Source organism: Dermacentor albipictus, chromosome 10 (genome assembly GCF_038994185.2).
Source record: "Dermacentor albipictus isolate Rhodes 1998 colony chromosome 10, USDA_Dalb.pri_finalv2, whole genome shotgun sequence".
NCBI classification, from domain to species: Eukaryota; Metazoa; Arthropoda; class Arachnida; order Ixodida; family Ixodidae; genus Dermacentor; species Dermacentor albipictus.
This window is the reverse complement of record NC_091830.1, coordinates 31,312,787-31,339,960: the sequence shown is the minus strand read 5'-3', so window position 1 is coordinate 31,339,960 and position 27,174 is coordinate 31,312,787. Positions and strand designations below refer to the sequence as shown.

At 46.7% G+C, this 27,174-nt stretch overlaps 1 protein-coding gene across 3 annotated transcripts; it reads left to right on the top strand.

Moving 5' to 3' along the window:
* The first annotated feature begins 357 nt into the window (after positions 1-357).
* LOC135912260 (T-complex protein 11-like protein 1) lies at positions 358-25,441 on the top strand. 3 transcript variants are annotated; one of them, XR_010567594.2, is made up of 10 exons: positions 359-639; positions 5,902-6,241; positions 9,467-9,599; positions 10,332-10,452; positions 12,277-12,497; positions 14,259-14,595; positions 17,679-17,863; positions 18,576-18,748; positions 21,833-22,512; positions 22,923-25,441. XR_010567594.2 is itself a non-coding variant. In XM_065444670.2 (9 exons), the coding sequence occupies exons 2-9, from the start codon at positions 5,977-5,979 to the stop codon at positions 22,027-22,029; spliced, it is 1,632 nt and encodes a 543-aa protein (XP_065300742.2). In that variant the 5' UTR covers positions 358-639; positions 5,877-5,976; the 3' UTR covers positions 22,030-25,441. The 3 variants fall into 3 exon arrangements, 2 of the variants coding, with proteins under 2 accessions (XP_065300742.2, XP_065300740.2); XM_065444670.2 differs by having other exon boundaries at positions 358-639; positions 5,877-6,241; positions 21,833-25,441; XM_065444668.2 differs by having other exon boundaries at positions 21,833-25,441.
* Positions 25,442-27,174: the final 1,733 nt, after the last annotated feature.

Sequence of the window (27,174 nt, the reverse complement as noted above, 5' to 3'; positions counted from 1 at the left end):
GTCATGATAATCATATTTTTAACACAATTGTTGCTCCACTTTGTACAAGATACTAACGGTGTTGTTCTACAAAGGCAAGAAACAGCTTTATTTTTTTTTCCCTGATGGTATTCTGGACTAAATTTACATTACACATTATAAAGGTTTTGAGAATTACGTCATATTTGAGTCAAGTGCAATCGGAGCATTGAACGAGCGTGTACTCCATGGCAGTCCATCGTAGCACAGCACCGTATCCATCGTAGGGTCCATGGTGTACCCGGCATATTGTTGGCACTACGGGCGTCTACGCCTGCGTACTTTATAGTATTTATTTGCAAGCGCTCGGAAGCTTGCGTTACAGCCTGAGCACTTTACGTCACGTGACAGATGACGTCTACATTCTGGTGTTAGACGTCACTTCCCTCGTAAACTTCTGAGTGCTTCCGACTGATTTTTCGTTATGCGTATTCGACCGACTCGACGACGAGTTTCCTTTCGGATAGCGTGCTGTTGCAGGTGCTTGCCGTTGCAGCTCTCCAAAACTGCACTATTTGAGTGGCGCGGGGCGGGTACTTACGCCTAGAAGTGTTTTCACTGGGACCAAGCCAGAGTTTAGCCCGTGCTAGCAGGGTTAGCAGCGGACCCTTTCCGTTTTGGGTGAGTAAGCGTACTTTGTTTTTATTGCAGCTTGCTAGCTCAGTTTGAGCGCTAGCTGCTGTTATGCAACTGCGATTATTATAGTGTATTCTTCCTGCGCATTCACCTTGAATCGCTTCTGCTGCTGCTTGGAGGAGCCCGATTACTACTGCAGCACAGCGGTTTAAGTGGTTTTGAGGGCGAATGTATTGGCTTGATCGACAGCGATATGGAACGCGCTTCGTCTCTGCTATCGCGCACCTAATAACTGCGCACCTTGTCAAGAACGACGCAGATATATGTGTAGGTGCATCCGTTTCCAGCGCATTGCGCCAAACCATTTACACCGAGTAGCAGCGTCGTAGATTTCTCTTTTCAACGATTTGCCATGCATGCGTTTGCCAATCGCCGATGGGCGACGAGGAAATGGTGTCAGTCATCGCGTACACCTAGCGTCATTTTTGGTTGCGCTGTTTTCATCACTCGCTTGGGGCGCATTGACGTGCGAACAGCTGATCTTCGTTCGCGGTTTGCGGGATCGTTGGAGAACTGGCGTGTGAGATTTTGCAACGATATGCGACGTACTCCTTTTCCGCGCAGTGGTCAGAGCGACGCTCCGCCGACGCGTGATCATAGAATTGCGAGAAGAAAACATCGCTACGAAATCGCTCGGCCCATGTTCCTCGTGGGTGGTGCTCGTGAGAGAGAAGTGGTTCGTGAGAAAGGAAAGGTTGGGGCTGTCTTCTGCAGCCCTTGAGGGAGCCAAGCTCGGCTCCAGGTTTTAGTGATCTCGGTCGAGTATATTGCAGCCGTTGCCGCGCGGGAATGAGAGATGCCTTTCAGTAAACGCTTCCAGGATAAAATATTTTAAAGAAAGCGCTATCAAAATATTCTCTTAAATAATTGCCACATGATCTACCCGTTTTGCAAATTATTTTGACATTGTTTGACGGCAAATGTGGCCTTACAAGTGAGCGTTGTAGTCAAGCATGCACACCGTTGCAAGTACATCGCAGATCACTGCAATGGCGAGCAAATCACTTTTCACAGCAAGTGATCGTTACATATATCAACCCAGGCTGTAAGGATCAATGCTTCGAGTAGGTGGGTGAAAATCAATGCGGCTCCTACTTTTATTTTTGACGCTGCATACGTACGTGGTGCTTGATTTTTTAATAGAACTGCGGATTTGTCATGAAGCAAGCTTTTCAGCAGAGCTCTCGATTGTAGAGACGTCACACACAAATAGACACGTTGGAGTAAACCGAGGCTTTTTGGAGCTGAAGGATGGGCCTGGTATGATAGTGACGTTAGATAATGTTGTAGACACATTTTATTGACACTTCCGGCATTATCGTTGGTATATTTTCCTTTATTTAATTCAGTGTGCCAGCATTCAGCGCACAATCGCTGGCGACGATGTGTGCTCCACTGTCTTGCTTGACAACATTGCAGTGAAGCCCGTCTTGTATCGCGCTGAATTTGACGAATGTATGTAGTTAGCTGAAATATAAGGCGTCCACTTTTTAAGCGTTGAACCTTACCATTTATCATTCATTGAAATTTATTGCTTTGACGTCGGCGATGTTAACCAGGCTTTCTTCTCCATTTCTTCTCGTGGGTGACGCAACAATGCGCCGCGTTTAATATGGAATGTGGGTCGTTTAATTAGTCGCACATTGACACGTCTACTTTATCTTCACCCGGTGACCGCTCTTCACCGGCTAACAAATCTTAAACGTTATCGCTCAACGCGCAGGACGCGTCTGCATGCGTGTGTCGGAAGTTTATCGAATGTTATCGATGGTTCTACCCGTCGTCTGTTGTCGTCCGAACCTTGTGTAATATATATGCGCGACGCGACGCGTCTTGTGGAGTACTTTCTGGAAGACACGCGGGTACCACCGGTTATGCTGGAAACTTCGATAGTAACGTATAAAAAACGACACGCTTAATTGACCTGACCCGCTGATCAGATTCAGACGATCGCCGGGTGTGCTCTCCGATATCGTTGCGCTTTGTGCGTACCCTGTCCTTTTTCTTTTTTTTTTTCTGGGCACAGCTAGTTTCATAATACACATTTGTTCTTCACACTCACACGACTTGCGGCCGCATTTTTGTAACGATATTTCCATTCCTACTTCGAGTTCATTAGGACGCCAATGAAGATCGAATGTGATAAGATGACAAGAACGTGAAAAACGAAATGGCTCGTCGTACAAATACGGTTCCTGGCATGCGCTTTCACCAGACGGCTGATGGAGCCCGCGTGACGTGCGTGTAATCTGCACGCTTGTTGCAGGCGTGCGCAGCATATTGCACTTCGAGGTTGAGATTACGTAACTTCCGCGTTGAATTCTCTCTTCTTTCCGAAGAGCGAGGTCGCCACGGAGACGCGCGCGCAACCACCGTTAAACTGGGTCAGCGGCGCAATTTCGGTCGAGACAGCGAGCTTGGAGCAAGAAAGGGGGGGGGGGGGGGAGCTAGGCGAGCGCGCTGCTTGCACGGTCTTAACGACGGCAGTGAGGCCGGAAGTGCACGGTAGGAAAACCCTCCCTCCCAATTCTCACTGTCTTCCAGTTTCACAACAAAACTCTACCGTTCAAAGACCTCGCCGAAGCGAATACGTATAAGAAAAAAGTGTAGGTGAGAAACCTGAGGAACTGGAGGTGGCGGTACCCTCTGCTTATGTTTGTATTTGCTTGGCTGGTCTACCTATATAAGCTCTCGCTCTCGGGCGCCCGCCGTTACCAAAAATAAGCCTCATCCCCCCTTTTTCCTTTGAAGCTCGCAGCAGGATGCGTGCGCCTCTGAATTCCGTCCGCGGGATCTAGGTCGTCATGTACAAGGGCGCGGTTTCCTTGCGTTCATGACTGTTGTCCACGTGCTATGGACTGCTAAGTGTGTTCTGTTTTTGTTCGTTAGTTATTGTAAGCTCCTGAGATACGGTGACATTGCACAGGGCGGTAACGCAGGATCGTGATCGAACCAGCGATCGACTTGCTTCCATAGGAGTTGCACGTGGGCAGGTCCGTTGTTGCGTTGTGCAGTTAACAGAACACGTGTAATTTACAACACAAGGGTCGACCACATTGACCCGGCTGTCCTTGTCTGCCAAGCTAAAGCACACTTTAACCCGATTTAGAGGGAGACGTCTATTCCAGTAACTAGCAAATGAAAACTTACTTATACGTCTGGAGCTTCGGAGTGTTAGTTACGTTCTCATTTCATCCTCACCGCGATTAGAAAAATAGGCAAAATAAGAACACAGCGTGATTTACTAATAGACATACCGCTAGATATGCGGGCACACACGAGGAATATCCATACTGCAAGAATGATAGGTGGTTCTAAAAGTAGAGCTTGTTTTGTACATTTGAATTCCGCGCCGCGCGAATCGATTGGTCGGTTGCCATGGGAGCAATTTCACGCAGGCGCAGTGGCGCGCAGCTCATAGGTGCCGTGCGCGGTTCCTTCAAAACAACAAGAATGTTGTCGAAAATAAAAGGGAACGAAACAAGCAAGGCAGCGTCGGCGTAGTGCATGCGATCGGTAAGAAACAATCAAAAATAATAAAATGTTTCGTGGTGCGGTCGAAAATCTTTGCTCCGATGACGGTTTGTTTATTGGTTCGTACGGTCGGGTTTCTCAAGCGCAGACTTTCGTTGCATTGGCGACTTTCGACACGATACGAAGCCAGGTGCACAGCGGCTCGAGGACGACTTGCGTGCGCTTTGGCTCGCATTTCTTCGAATAAACCCACGCTATATAGCCCGCCCGCAACACTTCATGGGAACAGGTTTCTCGGTTCTTTTTTTTTTTTTTGTCTTGCTTTTGGCGGTCAAGAGCAAAACTCTTCCTCCGTCCGATACGCCGAATGACTTGGCAGAAAACATCAGGCCTTGTGAGAGTTGCCGGGCGATGGCTCATAATGGCGAGACCTCGCGCACGTGATCGAACCAGACGGCATTGCAGCGTGAGTCAGCTGGCATGCAGTCGTGTCGGTGGCCTGTTGTAACCTGCTGGCTTTCAGGCGAGAGAAAAAGCCACCACGGCCGATGTAGACGCCCGGCCTGCGCCGCTAACTGGCGCGAACAAACAAAAGACACACAAAACGCGCCGCGCGGGTTCGAGGACGACGGCCTCCCCGTTTCCTGACCGCCAATTTTGCGGCGCCTACGCACGCTGCATGCATTCGCGCTAAAGGGCTTGCGTGGTCGGCGAATCTGCGTGCCTTCGCCAAAGCACGGAGTGGCGCGCCGATCGGAGCGACCTTTTCGTGAACCGTTGTGTGGACCGGAGGCCAAGGTACCTTCAAGGTCGCCTGGGCTACATCACTTTGGTTGAACGCGTAACCTCGATCGTGGCGCGAGTGAGGTATTACTACATCTATAGTCGGGGTCGAACGCTCACGGGCCACTTGTTCGGAGAATACGTTTAATCTTTGCACACTGTGGTTTATAGTCCGCACTAACGAATGCGAAGAACATAGTGTTGATGAAGATGTTGCAGTCACTGACCAAGTTGCGGGGAAACACTCGGATGTTTCAAAGCCCGTATGGGTTCCTGTGTGACCAAGGAACCTCATACAAACGTCTCCATGATTTTCACCTTGACTTGGTCAGTGTGCAACTTCTTCGTCATCATGGTACCTGATGTACCAGACAAACTTTCGTTGAACCCTTGACACATTTAGTGTTGTACAGTTTTATTGGCTAAGGTCACACAACCTACTTGAAAACTCACCATTTTCTCTGGTCCTGTGGCCTGCAAACTTTTGATGCCAACTCTACATGGTGCATCAGTATGAAAGAGAACATCAGATTGCTGCTTAAGCCAGTAAATTTTCTTGTTGCTGCACAAAACAAAGTTTTGTGAGGGGTATTCTTGAGCACCTAGAACAATGTGCATATACGAATAAGCATTGAGTGAGGCTTCTGAGACACATTTGCAAGAATGGCTGTGTGAATACAACTAAAGTGCTCGCTTTCATGATTGTGCAGAGTGTACTTCAGGATGGTTTTCATAAACCGTGAAGATTGGTATCATGAGCATTTTTCTATGCCTTGCACATCAGTCGCTTTCCTGACAGAAAAAGTACTCAGCATGTACATAGTGTTTGCAATAGTGTTTGTAACAATTTGTAATTGTTGTCCGAAACCTGTTTGTTTATTAGCGTCAGTGTGTCAGAGTGTTTCACCAAAGGTGAATGCCCTACCAGCTTTCAATTCCCCTGCCCTTTGTTATTGCACCAGTAGCCATTGCAGGTCACTGTGCTTTCAGCCTTTCAGACCTGGAGTCCGAGGTGCGGCTGCGAGAGAGTGAAGGTGTGCCACCACCGCAGTTGGAGGCGGCAACATGAGTGATGATACTGGCGATGCCGCGAAGCCTCAGGAGGGCGCTGCAGGCGGCAGAGACATCTCAAGCAGTGGGCACATGCCCGCCAAGGAGGGTGCTCGCTTCCACACCTCCAGTGAGAGCAGCAATGGTGAAGAGTCTGCCATGGAGGGTCTGACGCTCTCAAATGGGGAGGTGAAACAGCCTTCGCCCATCAAGAAGAAGGCTCGTGATTCATCTGTGCCTGGCCCATTGGTCCTAGAAGGAAGCTTTGGTGCTGTGCCTGGTGTGTTTTTTGTTAAACAGGTTATTCGGTGTATTAGGTTGGCTTTACATGCATTACGAGTGCATTACGAGTGCTAAGAATACCTGGGTCCGGACAGGCCGCCATTGGAATGTAAAATTATGGGGTTTTACTTGCCAAAACCACTATCTGATTATGAGGCACGCCGTAGTGGGGAACTCCAGAAATTTCGACCACCTGCGGTTCTTTAACGTGCACCTAAACCTAAGTACACGGGTGTTTTCGCATTTTGCCCCCATCGAAATGCGGCCGCCGTGGCCGGGATTCGATCGCGCCGCCTCGTGCTCAGCAACCCAACACCATAGCCACTGAGCAACCACGGCGGGTGCCATTGGAATCTGAACCTGGCAACATTTAACGCTAGAACGTTATCTAGTGAGGCGAGTCTAGCAGTGCTATTGGAGGAATTAGAGGGCAGTAAATGGGATATAATAAGGCTCAGTGAAGTTAGGAGGGCAAAAGAAGCATATACAGTGCTAAAAAGCGGGCACGTCCTGTGCTACCGGGGCTTAGCGGAGAGACAAGAGCTAGGAGTCGGATTCCTGATTAATAAGGATATAGCTGGTATTATACAAGAATTCTGTAGCATTAACGAGAGGGTGGCAGGTCTTGTTGTGAAACTTAATAAGAAGTACAAATTGAAGGTCGTACAGGTCTATGCCCCTACATCCAGTCATGATGACCAGGAAGTTGAAAGCTTCTATGAAGGCATGCAATCGGTGATGGGTAAAGTCAAAACAAAATACACTATAATGATGGGTGACTTCAATGAAGCAGGCTGGAGACAAGTCAGTGGGGGAGTATGGCATAGGCTCTAGGAATAGCAGGGGAGAGTTATTAGTAGAATTTGCAGAAGAGAAAAATATGCGGATAATGAATACCCTCTTCCGCAAGCGGAATTGCCGAAAGTGGATGTGGAGGAGCCCGAATGGCGAGACTAGAAATGAAATAGGCTTTATACTCTGCGCTAACCCTGGCTTCATACAAGATGTGGACGTGCTCGGTAAGGTGCACTGCGGTGACCATAGGATGGTAAGAACTCGAATTAGCCTAGACTTGAGGAGGGAACGGAATAAACTGACACATAAGAAGCCGATCAATGAGTTAGCGGTAAGAGGGAAAATAGAGGAATTTCGGATCAAGCTACAGAGCAAGTATTCGGCTTTAACTCAGGAAGAGGTCCTTAGTGTTAATGCAACGAACGACAATCTTATGGGCAACATTAAGGAGTGTGCAATAGAAGTCGGTGGTAACTTCGTTAGACAGGATACCAGTAAGCTATCGCAGGAGAAGAAAAATCTGATTAAGAAATGCCATTGTATGAAAGCCTCTAACCCTACAGCTAGAAAAGAATTGGCAGAATTTTTCAAGTTGATCAGCAAGCCCTAGACAGCAGACATAAGGAAGTATAATATGGATGAAATTGAACATGCTCTCAGGAACGGAGGAAGCCTAAAAGCAGTGAAGAAGAAACTAGGAGTAGACAAGAATCAGATGTATGCTTTAAGAGACAAAGCCGGTCGTATCATTACTAATATGGATGACATAGTTCAAGTGGCTGAGGAGTTTTATAGAGATTTATACAGTACCAGTGGCACCCAGGACGATAATAGAAGAGAGAATAGTCTAGAGGAATTTGAAATCCCACAAGTAACGCCGGAAGAAGTAAAGAACGCCTTGGGAGCTATGCAAAGGGGGAAGGCAGCTGGGGAGGATCATGTACCTAACACCAGATTTGTTGAAGGATGGTGGGCACATTGTTCTAGGAAAACTGGCCACCCTGTATACGCAATGCCTCATGACCTCCAGCATACCGGAATCTTGGAAGAACGCTAATATAATCCTAATCCATAAAAAAGGGGACACCAAAGACTTGAAAAATTATAGACTGATCAGCTTACTGTCCGTTGCCTACAAAGTATTTACTAAGGTTATTGCAAATAGAATCAGGAACACCTTAGACTTCCCTCAACCAAAGGATTCCGTAAAGGCTACTCAACAATAGACCATATTCACACTGTCAATCAGGTGATATAGAAATGTGCAGAATATAACCAACCCTTATATATAACTTTCATTGATTACGAGAAAGCGTTTGATTCAGTCGAAACCTCAGCAGTCATAGAGGCATTACAGAATCAGGGTGTAGATGAGCCGTATGTAAAAATACTGAAAGACATCTATAGTGGCTCCGCAGCCACCATAGTCCTCCATAAAGACAGCAACAAAATCCCAATAAAGAAAGGCATTAGGCAGGGAGATACGATCTCTCCAATGCTATTCACAGCGTGTTTACAGGAGGTATTCAGAGAGCTGGATTGGGAAGAATTGGGGATAAGAGTTAATGGAGAATACCTTAGTAACTTGCGATTCGCTGATGATATTGCCTTGCTTAGTAACTCAGGCGACCAATTGCAATGCATGCTCAGTGACCTGGAGAGGCAAAGCAGAAGGGTGGGTCTAAAAATTAATCTGCAGAAAACTAAAGTAATGTTTAACAGTCTCGAAAGAGAACAGCCGTTTACGATAGGTAGCGACGCACTGGAAGTGGTAAGGGAATGCATCTACTTAAGGCAGGTAGTGACCGCGGATCGAAAATGAAGTAATGAGAAGAGTAAGAATCGGCTGGGGTGCATTTGGCAGACATTCTCAGATCATGAACAGCATGTTGCCATTATCCCTCAAGAGAAGAGTGTATAACAGCTATGTCTTACCAGTACTCACGTATGGGGCAGAAACCTGGAGGCTTACGAAAAGGGTTCTACTTAAATTGACGATGATGCGACGAGCTATGGAAAGAAGAATGATGGGTGTAACGTTAAGGGATAAGAAAAGAGCAGATTGGGTGAGGGAACAAACGCTAGTTAATGACATCTTAGTTGAAATCAAGAAAAAGAAATGGGGCATGGGCAGGACATGTAATGAGGAAGGAAGATAACCGATGGTCATTAAGGGTTACGGAGTGGATTCCAAGGGAAGCGTAGCAGTGGGCAGCAGAAAGTTAGGTGGGTGGATGAGATTAAGAAGTTAGCAGGAACAACATGGCCAGAATTAGTACATGACTGGGGTAGTTGGAGAAGTATGGGAGAGGTCTTTGCCCTGCAGTGGGCGTAACCAGGCTGATGATGATGATGAGTACACTATCTTTTCTTGCTAGGGTGCATAGGTATTAGGGGAGTTCACCTTTGATGTCTTTCATCTGTCCAGAGTCCCCACCGAAGTTCGTCTCGTTGGACCAAATCATGAAGACTGCCGACGAGATGACAAACATGGCCCTGGCTCACGAAATAGCTATGGAAGACTCTTTTGAGCTGAAGAAGACAGAGTATCCACAAAACAGGTACAAATTTTGTGCACCTGCATGCTTGGTATATCAGAAAAGGTGCTTTTCATTTTGCATTGCATTTATGTGAGTGCCTATAAAGCTGCAAGGGCATGGCCTTCCATCCAATAACCTATAGCGATTTGTTAAGCGGCGAAAATTCATCGTGCTGGCATTAGGCTTTCCGGCCAAGCTGAGCTCGGAATGGGTGTGTGAAGTTGTGCTTATTAGTATATAGAAATGATATTTTGAGACAGTTTGGACGAGGCAGACATTCGGAAGGAACGAGACAACGCACACGATGTGGGGTATAGCTTCTTTCTGTCTTGTCATCTGCACTTTTTTTGGTATGTTGGAGCACCTTGTGTCATCATCAGCCTACCTAAGTCTACAGCAGGCCTTCATCCTGTTGTGGGTGTAGAGGATGATTATGGTGACTACTGTGATGATGATGGCTGCAGAATTTCAAACGAGTATTTGACATTCCATTTTTCACTTGCTGTTTGCTTGTGTTAAATGAATGTCCAAACCATTTAACTTGTATGAAAAAAAAATTAGAAGTGTCACGGTGCCCTAAATTTCATTTACTCTAATACTTGTGTTGGTTTTGGTTTCATCGGTGCTGTCAATTGTTTTCGTCATTTTGTCGTCAGTTTTGAATTTCACGCAGTTGTCTTAGAACTTCCTTTGGGTACCTTCTCCATAATGTTTGATACACACTCATGCTTAGCCTGTGCTTTCTTTGCAAAGCCTGGAGCAGCTGGTGAAGGAAACCCTGCATAAAGCTTTCTGGGACATCCTCGAGAAACAGCTCAGTGAGGATCCGCCAAATTATGACCAAGCCATGCGGCTGCTGGAGGATACAAAGGAGGTAAGCATTGTCTTATTACTGTTATTATTTTGTTTCTTGCTTTGTGCTTTGCAAATTCTACAGCTGGATTTGCATTAGATTCAGATAGGAAATAGCCTGCTGAGCTTACTGCGATGACTTGGACTTATTAATTCATGTCCTTGTATTGTGCCAGGCCTTGTTGTCAGGGGTCTACCCCTGTAATGTATGCTAGCCCATGGCCTAGAGTTGGACCAGGATGATCATTGAACATTGCCTGGGCAAGGAGGAGGTAATGCAAAACAAAAGCAAGACATTTATTTACATTGTTACATAAAGACTGGTTGGCTCCGAGAAGCTACTCAAGAGCCAAGGCAGGGGCTCAACACGAAAACCGAGCCCGTTACACGGGCTCGGTTTTCACGAGGCTTTCATGCATTATGAAGAGGTTGAAATACCTTTAGTGCTTGAGCAGTAAATTGGAAGGTACAGTGAAACCTCATTAAACCGTAGTTGGCCGGAGCTCGAAAGAAGTATGTACTAAATGGTAGTACTGTTTAACCGAAATAGCATGAGATCGCCCACTTACCTGTCGAGAACGGAACTCCAGAGAGAATGCGATGAAAGGGGAAAAACATGCAGTATTTATTCACTTCGCACGACAATAGTGTTATTTTCGTTTGATGCCGTGGCGGCCTAGCACGACGACAGCCACCTCAAACTTACTTGAAGCGGCGTGCCAGCTTCAACCCTGCCAGCCAGCCCCCTTTTCTTGGCAAACACTCGCATGGCAGATTCTTCATTGGTGTTACGTATTCTCCGTGCACGCGCGCAGTAGTGCGGCAGAAGTCTCGGGGCACCTTTTTTATTGCTGGGTGCCGGAGTTTGGAATACTTTTCATTTGGAATAGAGTTACGTTATCGTGCCCCTGTTCTCATCGCGACTATTGCATTCATGAGGCTGACGTAATGCGCAGCTTCTACCACTGTCGGGCCTGAATCGCCTGTGCTGTCGCTTTCCGTGTCGTCCTCATCACTGCTGCTAGTCGACACTTCGGCAACAACAGAGGCAACAATGGCGAAAAGTCGAACCTCCTAGCCGACATCTCTTCACGGTCACAGCAGCGCTGCCGAGCAACTTCGCATTCCAAATGCCACGCACCGTAGTGAACAGCAGATCTCTGTCGCGTGCCAGCGCCGACTTTTTCGTGTCACATTCAATAGAACGGACTATGTCAAATTTTTCTTCTATGTTGGGCACCCGGCGTCTTTTTTTATCAGAGCTTCGGCATGACGCGAATCCTCGCTAGCATGACACCACAACGCTCTTTGGCACGGCGTTGAAATGATGTTGATGTTAATGTGGCTTCACGTGCAAATGCACAGGGCGCTTGGAGGCCCTCGTTCCGATCTCTGAGGCTTGTTGTTCTGCCGGGTCGCCCGATGAAGACGACGCACCACTGTGTTTGCGCGACAAAAAGTGGAAATGCTATGTTTTAACTGATCCATGCACAATAAGCTGGTACGGTTTATGCGGATACAAAACACATTATGTTCAATGGCTGCTGAGTCAGGGATTTGACTTTACTACTTTTAAAACGAAACTGCTGTTTAAGCGGGTACGGTTTAACGAGGTTTTACTGTAACATGTCATTATTTTCAGCTTCGTGTCAAGAACGTTTGTCTCTCTCACTGGCGAGCTAGAGCAGCCTAAGCAGAACAGGCAGACTGATTGTTCACTCAAAACATTGAAACCTACTTGGCACCTTTTAAATGTGATCTGTAGAGAGGGCACAAGTGTAATGTGTACTACGTTACCTTAAGCCAATTGAGGTTAGGCAAAATGTATGATCTGACATGCCTGCAGGGTCTGCTGGGCCTGGTGATGCCGTACAGCGGACGACTGCGCGAGGAGATTGAGCAGGTGCTCGACATTGAGCTCATCCGCCAGCAGGCAGAGCACGGCACCCTCGACTTCCTGGCTTATGCACGGCACGTCATCTCACTGATGGCTCGCATGTGCGCGCCAATCCGGGACGCCAGCATCAAGGAGTTGCTTGAGATCAAGGAGGTCGTGCCGCTCTTCAGGTGAGAGGAGCGTCCGTCGTCTGCTTCGTGTGCGCGCGGGAACTTTGGTGAGAAAGGAGCAAATGAAAATTCAGCAGTAGAATGTAAAGTGCTAACCACCAGCAATGAAGACGAGGAATTTCATTTTTTTTTTACAACACAGCTGTGTTGAGTATCATGTACCAGACACTCAAGTTTTGCAATGCTGAAGATTTGACTAAATTAGTTAAATGCTGTGTAGGGCCCAATTTAAATGACTAACTTAGTGTTTTATAATGTTAAAACATTAAATTATGGGGTCTTACGTGCCAGAACCACTTTCTGATTATGAGTCACGCTGTAGTGGAGGACTCCAGAAATTTTGACCACCTGGGGTTCTTTAACGTGCACCTAAATCTTAGTACACAGGTGTTTTCGCGCTTCGCCTCCAGTGAAATGCGGCCGCCGTGGCTGGGATTCGATCCCGCGACCTCGTGCTCAGCAGCCCAACACCATAGCCACTGAGCAGCCACGGCAGGTTGTTTTATAATGTCCAAAGAATATTGGTCCTCTCTGATTTGTCACCCAAAACTGCCAGAAGGGGTGTTTCAGCCATTGAGCATTGGTGTGTGCAGCATCTCGGACAGTTTTGGGCCTTCTGGGGCATATAAATCGGAGACTCATAAACCGTCCTCAGGAATTTGATCAGTCTGTAAACAGATATCCTAAAAAAAGTCTGAGGCAAAGCGGTATGTTGTTTGTAAAATTCATTGAGATTCATTGAGCACATTTGGATGAACGAGATGAGAACTAATTGCTTCTGGTGAAACCACTAGTAAAATAATGGAGAAGTGGCTGACACAGAGAGATCTTATGGCATTAAATTGGGTTTTCTGCAAGCACCCTAAACATATTTTCGAATTCATTTTCTTTTTGGTGTGGGATCACCAGGCATTGCTGTGTTCGTTCTGCACTTTGTATAGCGAGGTAATTCCAGCTGGAATGTGTTGCATGTAGTTTCTGGCTGAATTGCAAGCCTCGTCATGCACATTTCATTCATAATAACAACGGCGTAATTGTTGCATGCGAGATGGACGCATCAGTCAACACTGTGTTGACAGTGCATCATAACTATGCTCAGCGGGTTGGTGTGCATGTGGCAAATGCTAAAAAATGGTGGAAGAGCAGCAGTGTGTTTGTGCTGAACCTGTTTTAACTCGGCTGCTTAAGACATTCCATGATCTTGGCTGCCCAGAACACTGTGCGTCTGACTTGAAGAAGGCTGCATACACTTACTTAATTGTGTTAGACCAATATTAGAATATTCTTGCCCTATGTGGAATCCATTGGAAACCACTTTGATTTGTCAACTGGGAAAAAAATATGAAACAAGGCAGCCACGTTTCCCTTGGGCTGGTGTAGAAGAATGCAGGGTGTCACCATAAGGAACTAAGAACTGGGCTTGGGGAACCACTGTCCTTGCGACAAAGAAAATGAAGGGTGAAGTGGCTTTTCCAAAGGTTCAACAATGAAACTGGAATGGCTAAGGAAATGTACTCGGAGCGCTAACAGCCACAGGCATCGAGGCTGTGCTCTTGTCCTCTGCTACGACTGCTGCCTCGATAACTCAAGCAAGCTTTGCATAATTTAGATTCCAGCACCGAGTTGGACCTGCATTTTTTATTCTCATTGTTTTGCCGCTTGAAGTGGAGACGTGATTCTGGTGCCACGAGTGCGGCCGAAGTGTCTGTATAGTTGGTGCCGCAACAAAGATTGTAACAGTTTTGGTGGCGCCTTTACCAGGGGAATCATGGAGCAGCTTGACCTGATGAAGATCGACATGGCCAACTTCACCATCCAGCAGGCTCGGCCACTCATCCAGACACACTCGGTCGCCTACGAGCAGGACAAGTTCAAGCAGTATCTGGAGGCGCAAGCCACCGCCGACCCTTCTGTCGACCCGCTCGGCCACACCAAGCTGTGGCTGAAACGGAGCTATGACCACCTCCGCAACCTCAGTGACCAGCACAGTCCGGACCCCATCAATGGACCTGGCTGCAAGGGTCCCGGCTTCTCGAGTGTCCTGGCGGGCGCCTACATGGAGCTGCTGTCCTGGCCTGATGATGAGCCTTACCCAGAGGTGCGGACTGGAATATCTCAATTTATGATAACACTGACTGTGGAATGATGGGTGCCGTGCTTTCTTGTGCTGTGTGCAATACCGTGTGACCGCACCGACCGCATGATTGCGTATTAACAGTGGAAAAGACGTTTGCAGTTTAACGTTGTCTACGTGCCACATATCGACATGTCAAGCTGCTGTGAGGCTATCAAAATCAACAAGAAACTGTTTGATGGCCTCCTGCAGGCTTCACACTCACATTTTTTTTTTTGGTTGCTCAGACCTCCTAATTACGATTTTCTTTGCCGGTATCAGCATCTGCATTTGTAATGAATACAGTCAAGCCCGCTTATAACGAACTTGAGCATCATGCAGCGCCCATTTGTTATATCCAGAAGGCTCATCTGTTTCTGCAGTGCAGATATGACGGAGGTGGTGCCCAATTTAGTTAAAGCAGAAGCGTGCTGGGCCTTGGCATAGGCAAGTTGCCTGGCGCCCTGTATGTAGCCCATTGCTGCAGGCATGCTTATGGGTGCTGGCTCCAAAGTTCCATTGTCATCCGATTCCTCCGCATCACTCTTGTCAAGCACTTCACAGACGATGCCCTCATCCGTGCACAATTCCGCAGTATCAGCATCTTCATCAGCAGAAATAAAATCACCCCAACCAGTGTCATGGCCCCTCATGTTCGAGTTGACGACATGCTGCCACAAATTGCCGCCGGACTGATATTTTTCGGAAGCACCGGGCTCGGCATCAGGTACTGGGTCGACGAAGCCGGCCTTGTGGAAACAGTTCAGCATGCAAGCAGTCATCACCTCTGCCCAGGCCGCCTTCACTGCCTCAACGGCTGAATACAGGGAAACTCGAAGCAGTAAGTTGGCTGCCAGGCAGTCGACAGCGATGAGCAAGCCCTCCACAATGTGGTGCCTACATGATGCCTTACGGCACCTGTTATGCCCAAATCAAGCGGCTGCACTTTCGAAGTGGTATTGGGCGGCAGGAAACATAGTCGCTGCCGTCGGAGAAGTTCGCACGTGGTGCGCTGAGTAGTTGTCGAGCAGGAGCCGCATGCACCTGCCCTGCCTCTGCATGTTGTGGTCAAACTCGCCCAGCCACTCTGTGAAAAAGTTGCGCGTCATCCATGTCTTAATATTGTGCCTGTAGCATACAGGTACATAGCCCTGAAAGCAATGCGGATCCTTTGATTTTCTGATTGCAAAGGGCAAGTGCTGCTCGCTGCCATCCCCATTAGTGCACAGAAGTACTGTAACATGCACTTTACTGTGTTTGCTGCCAGCGCATGAGTCTCCTTTCATGGCTTGCATTTTGTCCAGCAGCATCTGATAAAATAATGCAGTTTTGTCTGCGTTATACACGTCTTGCTCCGTGTAGCTTGCAGTAATGGCTCTGTTTGTTACAAGTCAAGTGGCAATGCCTTGGTCACTTGCTGAAGCCGCTTTGCTGACAATCGATGTAGCCAGCCATTGCCTCTGCAGAACTCCGGAAAATCTAACAGCAATGCAAAGCTTTTTGCTTTGCCCAGCATCATTGGTCCACTTATCAGAATGTTGCGAGCTCGTGCATCAACAAACCACTTGAGCAGCGCATCCTCTACGTCCGTGTAGGTGGCCTTCTGCAGGCACTTTCTGTCCATTGAGTCGGCATTGGAGCTGGCAATCTTTTCCTTGTCATTTAGAATCGACGAGATGGTTGATTTTGACACATTTTACTTCTTCACCAACTCGCAGTATTTAGCACCGCGAGACAGGTCTGTCGAAATTGCTCGCTTTGTTGCCATGTCCAGCACTTTTCATTTCGTGACTGCTGCAGGCACGGCATTCCCTTCTGCCATCCTGAATACAACTTAGGGCCAACCAGAACGAAGAACTCACACCACGCACATCAAAAGAGGGAACAAACATTGCAATTGATGGAGCAGGCATGCACATGTGACAATCAAGCAAGGAAGCATGGACACTAGTGTGGAGAGGCGTGCCGCCTCCCAGTAACGGCCAGAAAACGAAACTCCTGGGCTTTCAAGTCACCGGCCAGTGCCGTAGCCCACCCCACAGGACTGAGGAGAAGGGAGCAGAGTTGCAAGGACAGGCAGAAGGGCGATTTTGGAAGCCACACGCCGACGTTCGTGGGCAGCGTGTGTCAGCAGGGAGAGGGTAGCTTGCATGAGAGGTGCACGAAACAGGTAGTTCGCTTGCGAGGAGGCTCGAGAAAACAGACTGCGTGCACAAAGGGGTCGGAGGCCATCGTTATCTCGCATCATGATGCCGGGTTTACGCCATCTGTTTGCTGTAACCGATTAGCAAGACTCGGAGACGTTTGTGATACGTGCTATTTTGTGCCATTGAAATAATGCATATTTTGACGATCACGCTGGTCTCGTTTCTTTAAACGAAAGTTCATCTTCAATGGAGCCGTTATATATAGGCTCGACTGTATTCGATATCACATAGGTATTTTTTGTGTTGCTGATGGCTTCAGTATAACAAAGTTCAACTGTATTGCTACGTTAGCTTCCACTCACTGCACAGTGGCTTGCTTGGGCCATTTCACTTCAAAGCTGACTTCACTCCCTCGTGCGTTCAAACCATAGGTCAGCATACTGACTCACAAGTACACCTATTCATGCTTGCTTTACGCTCACTTCACTGGCATGAGATAGAGCGTCAATTAGTGTCGAAGGGTGCGAGTGGACATCAGCACCAACAGGAGTGAGTGCCAGTTAACGTCAGCATGAACGCATGCCAGTGACAGCAATGTTGAGTAAACGTAGGTTAAGTGACTGTCGGCACATCTAAATGGCGTGAGTATGTATTGGAGTGAGTGCTTGTTGATGGGAGTGAACTTGAGTGTGAGTCAAAGTAGGTGCCAGGGGGTGGTGTGCATGGAAGTGACTGTGAATGTGAGGGAGCTCTGGTAAGTGTGAGCGGGCGGCAGTTGAGTGACTGCTGACTAGTGTGAGTGTACACGAGAGTGAGTGACTGGTGCACACATCCTGTGAACGCATTGGCGAGCCAGTGTCCGCCAATTGTGCGGACCTGTGGTTCAAACCCTTTGTCTCTTGTTCTTTTATTTGCGAAAAGACCTTGCGGCTAGATGAGGCCCGCTACAGAGGGCTGAAGGACAAGGTGCACCTGGCTGCCCTGGTAGCCAGCATTCTGAGCATCACCTACCGACTAGGGGGCGCCGTGCTGCAGGGCATCTCCGACTTCAAGGACGACCTCAAGAGTCACACGCAGCTTCTCCTCGAAGGCTCTGTCAACTGCAGGCATGTATAATTTGGTGTTGTAAATCCTGTCTGCAGGGCATACGGGCTATGGTTGTTGTCATACTAAAGGTGCATAAAAAGGTGCAATTGCTGGCTGACAATTCAGATGCCTGTAATGCAGATGCGCTAAATTATTTAGGCACTGTCCCTCGTCCCTTAGGCATAATGTACAAGGAGAATCGCCAGTTCAGCAGCATTCTATAACTCTCCTTTTAGTATTTTAGACTTTGTCTGCATGACCGTATAATAATTTGGTCGTCGAGACAAGCAGAAAGTGGGATGCTTTCGTTTGGTACGTTGCCAGCACCTCTTTCATACTGAAAGTAGCGAAGGCTAGTTTTCATCCTTGCCTTGCCATTCTTTTTGAATGATTAGTGGTGTGTGTCTGGTTCTGATTGGATTTCATTAAATTTCAAAACTCTCGGTTTCTACTGAGAGTTTTGATGCAGTTATACTGCGAGACTATACAGTTATACATGTAGTCTCATCGTACATCCCAAAGTTATTGCTTGTGCTTGTGCTCATGCAATATGATTAGACAAAGTCTCCTTCACTACAGAATCAGTGAGAACATTCAAGAAAACTTCAAATAGAGAAGGGGTTTCTTGCGTGGAATGATAACTGATAATTCGGTTAAACAGAGTCGCTAGCAAAAAGTAAAACAATCTACGAGTGACAGTATGCCTTCACGCAACCCCCTTTTCCTATGCAGTGAAGAGGAGCTGAGGGAGACCCTCAAAAGTGTGGCCAGTCAGGTCATCAAAGAAGTGCAGGAGTGCTTGCAGAAGCATGGCTTCAACCAGCTCCAAATCAGCCAGGAGCGCGTGCTCTACGACCAGATTGTCGTCATGACCTCCCCTGAGCACCATGTCCGGAAGCTGCTCTGTGAGTTCCTTGCATATGGCTTCATTGCCCAACAATGTTTCCCATGTGGCAGCCTTTCTTTCCTTTGCACAGTAACGCTGTCAAGGATAGCTTCACAACGCAACCTGTGTCCAAAATTTCTTGCTTTCAAATCTAGTTGTAAATGGCTATGAAATAAAAGCTACCTTGCACACACCTCACTTGAATTAACAACACCTCCTTTGCGCATGTTCTTTTAGTCAGTAATCCGCAATTTTTGTCTCTCGTATAATGTTTTACCCGCTCCACATTGGAGGTCATCTTGGAGTTTGTGCGGCTGCGATTGTATCGGGAAGCCAGCAACACAACCTGCGTTGGAGCCACAAAGTGGCCGTATGATCAGGGCATCGGTGAGATCGCACAGGAGGCTGATCACTAAGAACAGCCAGAGGGCAGAAGTCGCCCCCCCCTCCCCCCCCCCCCAAGAGTGTGATTACCAGAGTTCTGTTGCCTACATCATTTGAGGTTTCTTTTTTACCTTTTCACTTAAAAATTTTATTGTGACTAACAGCTTACTGCCTCATTGTTGGTGCGATGTGCACAGCTTTTAATTCGTACCTTTGCTTTATTTCTGCAAATACTGGCAATAAGAGGACAAGCACACTAAAAACAGTGGCGGTGGCTATCTCATCCGTATTTTCTAACTTCAACATTTTTTAAAAAATTTTCACTGGCAGCACCATGCACAAACCCAATATATTTACATTTATACATAGGACAAAGTTTATTATATTTTTTAAAGAGAAGGAGGTAGCTAACTAGCAGAAGTCATATATATAGTCCATTCTGTAACCAAAATGAGGCCAAGCCAGATTCACTTGAAATCAATATGAATAGCATTTATATGCAGCAGCGTTAATTCTTGGGCTCACAGCAAAATAATAAAAATAAAAAAACAGCCATATTGGTTTTGCTAGAAAGGCAAAGCCATGTTAGTGATAGCGAAGTACAGTCAAACCCACTTGTAACAATATTCAAGTACCGCAAAAATTCCATTGTTATAACTGATACTTGTTATAACCAGGTTGCATGAAAAAAATCAAAATAGGGGGATGGCAGATATGAGAAAAGTATATAGGCAGGGAGGCCAGTGCCCCTCCCCACCTTCTTCCTTCCCCCGGCTGCTGATTGTGTTCACTCGTTTAACTGCCTCCTGGGTACTCCGATCGCATGCAACAAGCTGCAGCTGTCGACATTAAAGGATGGCACTGCTATAACAACTGCAAAGGGGTGTCACGGGTGGCAAGCGATATGCGAGTACCGCCGAGGCATCAATTTGGTGGCCCCAAAAGGGGCCTTTTAAATATTGCGAGAAGGCTACCACGGCAGCCTGTCAGCTTCAGAAATCCAGAAGAAACACTGAGGAGAGATCGCCAGCATCTGAGCACGTACTGGCTTGTACGAGAAAAGCCTATGTCTGTCAGCCATGCATGCTTTACGTGAAGCTTGCCGACATCCTTCTCCAAGGCATCCAAGCACTCCACCTAGTGCAGCGGAAGGTTCCTCACGAAAACAAAGCCCAGGAGGGTCTGAATCATGCCGGGCCTCCTGTGAGGACAACGTTGAGGCAGCCTGCCCTACCGCATCATCACTGTCGTCATCGCTGTCGCTATCCGATGCAAGCATGTTCGCGATGATCGTCTCATCGGTTAGAAGCACTTCGTTTCCAAATCTATAGCCGTGCACCTTCTTTTCACCGGCAACGGCGTGCATTGCCATAATCAGTGGGTAGATCAGACATCTTCCGTTTCGGTGGCGAGTCAAGCGAAGTTGAGAAACCGTGTGGCCTGGAATGACTTCGACACAACCAACAAAAACGAACGCGAGCGATTAAGCTGTTCGCAGAAGAACTGCACTGAATAAGAAGCCAGCGAGCAACAGGAGGACGATGATGATGATAGTGATCTAAAGAAAGGAAAGACGCTTGATTCTGCAACCCATGAGGGAGAACAACATGCGAGAGAAGTGGTTCTTACGGGGGCGGGGAGGAAAGGCTGGCACTATCTTCTGCAACCTTTGCGGGAGCACACGAGACCTTCATTTGAGAGATTGCCAGCCGCTTCTGCGCAGGCACGAGTAAAGGTGGCCGCAAGATAGAAAATCTGGGGGGCTTTTGCTCCTTAAATGTCTGATTCTGCCTAGGCACTACGGAGGAGGTTTCTTTAGCGCGTGTTGTAGGCATTTGTCTCTAGGCGTTCCGGCATTGCCGAATGGGGTCGAGTTTGTGTATGCTCGGATACCGGCTGCCTTTCCGCGGTGCACTTATGGTAACACTTCAAGGTTGGCGTCTTGCAAAGGATGCTGGAGAGTGGCAAAGGAACATGGCACTCGAGACATGCTATAAATATGTTTTTTTTTTCTATCTAAACGTTGCTGTAGAGAGTGAATGATTTTATCCGACATTATAGGGTCCCTTCTGGTATGCTGCAAAATGATATTTTGCTTGTGCATTTATGGCAACATCGTTTAGCAATAGAAATGTTTTCTTACAGTGTTAAACAAGTGTTGCAGTGCCCATTTAAAGGACACAGCACATCACGACACGGTACAAAGTGCTGTCTCCTGTGTCCTGGTCTTTTATTGTATATTTGTGCTGTTTATTTGCCATATGACAAGAGGTGATGTTTGCATGTCCTTCTATTTTGAGCGAATTGTCTTCTTACTCAGATGCTTGAATTTGCCTTATTATTGCAGATAAATGCTCTGTGACATGATGCCCTGGTGCTGTTTTTCCTGTAGCTTGCCCATCCTATTACAGCTACCTGTAGTGGGCAACAAGGAAACATAAGCTGGGTGATGAATGTTTGTATTGGACAAACAGTGGCAAAGTAGACGAGGAATAACTAATGGCTACTATTCCAGTTTAATGAAAACAAAAAAAGCTGCTTTATCTTTTATGCAGCTCACTTGAGCATACCTCATGTATCTCGCAGAAGGATCTGTAAAACGCCCACAAACTGTACGGAATTATTCACACAAAAGGTCCCATACAAAACCCTAATACCTTACAGAAAGCATCCGTAGGCCATGTGCGCTTCTGAGTGAGCTCTGCCGATCCATTTGCAGTGATGCGTGTCCTGGACTTCATCAAAGCGGCAATTTCCTCTGGGTCGGTGCGGCCCACCCAGATTCCTCCGGGTCTGTCGGCTCTCGAGAAAGAGCTGACGACCATCACGGGTCAGTTCCTCAGGCTTGTGACGCACAACAGGGCGGTGTTTGGAGAGACGTACGGCGACATTGTCGCGGAGCTCAGGAAGGCCTAGACAGCCGGGGACCGGTCTGCCACGATTGGGAGACATGTGACAAGTGTGACCGGGAGATGTGTGACGAGTGTGACCGGGAGACCTGTGACGAGTGTGACTGGGAGACATGTGACAAGTGTGATCAAGAGACACGTGTTTTCTTTTTTTCTCAGTGGGGGGGGGAGTTATTCCCTTTTACTGAGTATGTGCAGTTTGGCCCTCTACTATTGGGACAGTGGGACAGTCCTGTGGGACAGTGCCTGAAACATCCGGTGAAAGGTTTGTCAAATTGTGGAGTGCACGCTATCTTGGTGACATTTGATGCGAACCGAAAGACAGTGCGAAGATTGATAGACAGTCGTGGGCTAGGCAGTGTTGCAAGCTGCAAGGCAGCTTGTGTGTGCACTGCAGCCTGCAATATGAGTGACGTGATTGGACAGCGCAGCGAGTCTCTGAATCCAATGGCCCTAAGTGGCAATGATCTTGCCGCGTACAATTAAAGAGGTGAGTTGGTCCTGATGTGTGCGCTTGTAACTTTAATCTCTTCTGCAAATGACTTTGTGTAATGCCTTGTAATGAAATGTTTATGATATAACGTATAATATAATATTTCAGGAAGGTGTTCAACGTATGATGTTTTCTAGTAGTGATGTTTTCGATGTCATTTGGAAACTAGGACCATGACCACCTGCCTATGCATGCTTGTGCTCCAGCAATGCTTCTTTTTTTATGGTTTCATATTTTCGCTTGCATTAGAGTGTTTCTATTCCATTTCCCCCAAAGAGTTGTTTTGTACCAATAAATGTAGACAAATTAATTGAGTGCAAATGTCGTGTGATCTTGTGGATTAGAGGTGTAACTTTTTCACCTTATAGTAGTCGGGTGTTCACATGCTGTTTGCACTCCCTTTGCAGGTGATCATTTGCAAATGTTCCATAGGTAAGATGCCTGCTTGAGAGCATTCTGGGTAAATTATTTCTGTATTTGCGTGAATATAACGTGGCTAGAAATTTAACATTAGAGCCGAGTCTTCTTTTTTCTGTCTGTGCTAAAGAATTAATGATCCAAGTCTTTAGGTTTAAAACAGCAATTGATGCTGCATATACAATGGCTGCAGCCAAGGGCTTAGCAAAATGAAAGAAGCATGGGTAGCTATTCGCATATTTAATGGCTGTGAGCATTTAAACTTACTTGTTTCAACCATAACCTGTAAATGCTGCAGACTGAGTTGGCTCCCTTCTCAGCCTTACTATGGCTGCCACTGTTGTGCGCTGTGTTTCAGCCGTTCTGCCATCTTCCCATTATTGCACCATGTTGCACAACATTGCATCCTGGGCTGTACAAGGAAGCCGGTGACAAAATGCGTGGTGGTTAGGGCTGGCTTGTTGCCAGATAGCTTTTGTTTGATGGTCACACCCACCAAATGCTAAAGCGAAGGAAATGGATGTACATTTGCTGCATTGTTCAGAATCTTGTGCAATGTGCACATTTAAGCTCAAAGAAACAGACACCCTAAGGAAGCTGGGTTATACTTGTGCAAATACTGTACTAATTTCTCTATATTGTAAGTTGTCTTAAAATAGCTGGCACTAAATGTATGTGCTGCTTCACATTCATACACATCTTAACCACAAACATCGACTTTGTTCACTGCTTATCAGCACTGCCTGACAAGGTTGCTAAGCAACCTGACCAATTTTCAGCGCATAGCCTTGGGTTGCTTGTTGACTTTACAGGCATGCAGCGGCCAGAAAGAAAAAGAAGTGTCTCGCAATCGTGCCCATAATTCACTCCTTTAAAGGCCCCTCACCGGGCTATATAGCAAATTTTTGTTACACATTGGAAATTGTTAGGTGCCCTCTTAGGAGTGTTCTACCACAAGAACAAATATTTGAAGTGCAACGAAGGAGGTGAGCACCACCACCAACATAGACACCCTCTGCACGTGCCCCGTCTAGCCACCGTAAGCGAAATTCCTTCCCTGCTTTCTCCCATACCGGAGCTGGAGAATCGCATGACAAATATGTGATGGGCCCTGCCTTTTCTCTCTCTCTCTTTCTCTCTCGTTTTTACCAGGTGGCGCACTTCCAGTGACAGTTTCGCACACGAGCTGTTGCGTCTGTCTCATTCCGTACATCGAACGATTTTCCACGCTCTGCAGCGGTATAAATCAGTGCCACACTCACGAGCACTGCGGCAGGTGTGAAGGGATGAAACAGCTTTATGTGGTGGTAGAACGCAATAGCAAAGGACGTGGTGTTGTTTTCTGCACAAGTGACTGCATGACATGGGAACAAGCAGACGAAATAGAAGTGCATCTCTGTTGCTAGGGTACGAATTAAAAGAAAAACTCAGACATTCAGTTTGTATGTTTTGTTATTTCTATAAACTTTTCATTCGTCTATTGAAGCAACAGATTAAACAAATAACCGATGCTGCCATGAATAATTCTCAAAGTTGCTTGTCACTATGAGTGACATCACAGCACTACCACTACCGTGTATGTAGGCGCACTTGCATGATTAACGTCGACTCTCCGGCTGGCAGCGTGGTGCCCGCGAGGAGGAGGGCAAGCGACGTTTGGTGTGAAATTCAAGCGCTTTCCATGGCGTGTAGGGCTGTAATACCTAGCAAATGCGATCGTTAGCACGCATTGTATGCACTGCGTTTGTCAGTTCCATATGGTTAGACCTGGTGAGGGGCCCTTTAAATACTTTGATATAACATTCTGTGGACATCGCTTTGCAGCTATAGTAGTACATAATAAAGTCACCTATGTGGCTCAGGGCCCTTGTAAATAAGATGTCAGCTAAATATCTGTGCTTTAATATTCATGTTTTCATTCTTGCACTGCAAATATTTCTGTACACTCTTTGCTGCATGTTTGATTACATGGACCATGTACTTAATCCTGATGGGTATAAAATGCACAAAATGTGCATGCATATATGTTTGCGCGCTAAAGCAAGCTTTAATAGAAAGTGATCTTTGTTTTTTTGGTTTGAGGCATGCAAAGCTGCCTGCTGAGTGTGAGTCATTGTGCTGTGGTGTAGCTATCGCAACATTTGTTGCGAAAGAGTGATGCTTTCGTTATTTATCATTGTTGACGTGTTTTGAAGTCTACCGAGGTTATTACCCGTTATCTTTGATGGGCTGCGGGCACTGGCAAGCTTGCCAAAATGTGCGTTTTGTCCTGTGATGCTACAAAACGAAACCGTAAATAACTGGCTAAATCATTACCTCCGATTCGCCACTGCTGGAAACAGCATTTGCGGTGTATCGAAGCATGGTAGGCTTCAGGCGGCATCACTTGAGCTTTGGTTGGTGCAACACTTCTTTTGAGCCCGTCTCTGTTGCATGTTATATGGTACCAATTACTCGGCATTTATGCTTTCGTCTAATAAAGTCTCTTTTGCAATTGTGTGAAACAGTTCCTGTGTGTTCGTGCCTTTTCTTATGAAATAATCGTTGTGTCGTGGGTCCCACAGTGTAGTCATTAGAGAACCTTAGCGCTGCCTTAGACTTTCTTGCGTAGCCATATAACAAAATGTAAAATGACAAACCCGGGATGCAGCAGGATCAGCAGTGATGTCCCTTGACGTGCTGATCGACCATATGATGCCCTAGAAATGTTTTAGCGTTTCACAACCCTCCTGACTCAAAGGATAAAATGTTCAAAAACATCTTTGTCACACTACCTCGTTGCTGCCGACATGCTTAGGCCAGAACTAAGTGGAATTATTCGACGGAAGGCCTGTCCATTCCATCAAAGGGGATACATGGCAAATTAAAAAGAAGCACTTGCGAAAAAAAAAAAACAGGCAAAGAAACGGAAAACTTGACATCTCTTGACATGCTGTCTGCTGCCACTATAGTGGAACCCTTGCATATTGAGATGGCACTGCAAATTACCAGTTTTACATGTGGTACTTCCATTTGATTTCAACACGTGTACAAGTATAGCTGATCAATACTTATGGCAGGAGCCATTGCCCATCGATTTTGTTGTAAACAAGAGTTTCATATGAGCCTCAAGACGTCAATTTTTAATCTGATATCTTTTCTCTCTTCTTGGCAAACTCTTGCTTTAATTTGTCATGTTGTGGTGTATGTCCGTGCTAGCACATCTCTCGTATGGTAAAGCTTGTTAGTGTGCTTGCCACAGTTGTTAATGGTTGAGAATGCATCTCCTACTTCCAAAGGATGTGATTTTACCAAAGATTCGAAATGGTCATTTTATGTCATAGTGATAAAGTGTTGGTCATTGTTGTGTATGAGGTAGATGGCAGCTTAGGTGAAGTACTACCATCACACACAGTGCTCATATAATGCATTGAGCTTCATGCAAGACTTGCCAGAAGGAAATGTGTTGGCAGTTTACTGCTGGCAGTTTTACCCGTGCGAGACTGGTACATGGATTTTTCACGACCTTGTTCTCCTGGCTGTACAGAAAAGCAAGCGCAGCATATGCCTCATGCTCTGACAATCGTGTTTGCAAAGAATTCTGTGCACCCTCCCTCTCGAGGCACTTTGCCCCCAACTAGAGTCAAGGTCGCACACACAGATGCCTCTATGTAAAATGCACAGCTAGCAATGTCACTCACTTTGACACATGACTTATCCAATGTGGAACGTGCCTGCTGCCACTGGAAATGCACTTCGCAGCAACATGGATGAGAAGAAGAAGAAAAAAATGACACGCCGTCCTGGCCCTGCGAAAGTGGATGTCCAGTGAAGCTGCGCAAAACTGCCACTACAATTTCTGTGGGGTGTATAGAGGCTGAGGTTAGGTCCACCACAACAATATATGAGTCGGCGAGCAAAAGGCCTCAGAACCATTCAGACAGATGGAAGGAGCACAAGCTCTCTTTTCATTCGCATTCCCTTTTTTTCTAACTTCGCAGCTCGCGGCACAAAAAACCAGACATGCGCCGGAGCGCACCATTAAAAGGTGGCCGAGAAAGATGACGATGGCTGCTAGAGGGGGAATTCTTTATAAATACGATATCACCATATAGCCCATGAAGAGAGAAATTCAGCACTAACATCCGATGGTATCAAAACCCATGTGACCCAGTGGTGACGTACGTCACATTTGACATGGTGATGAAACGTGATTATGTCATCACACCAAAGCTTGCATGATGACATCATCAAGTCAAATGT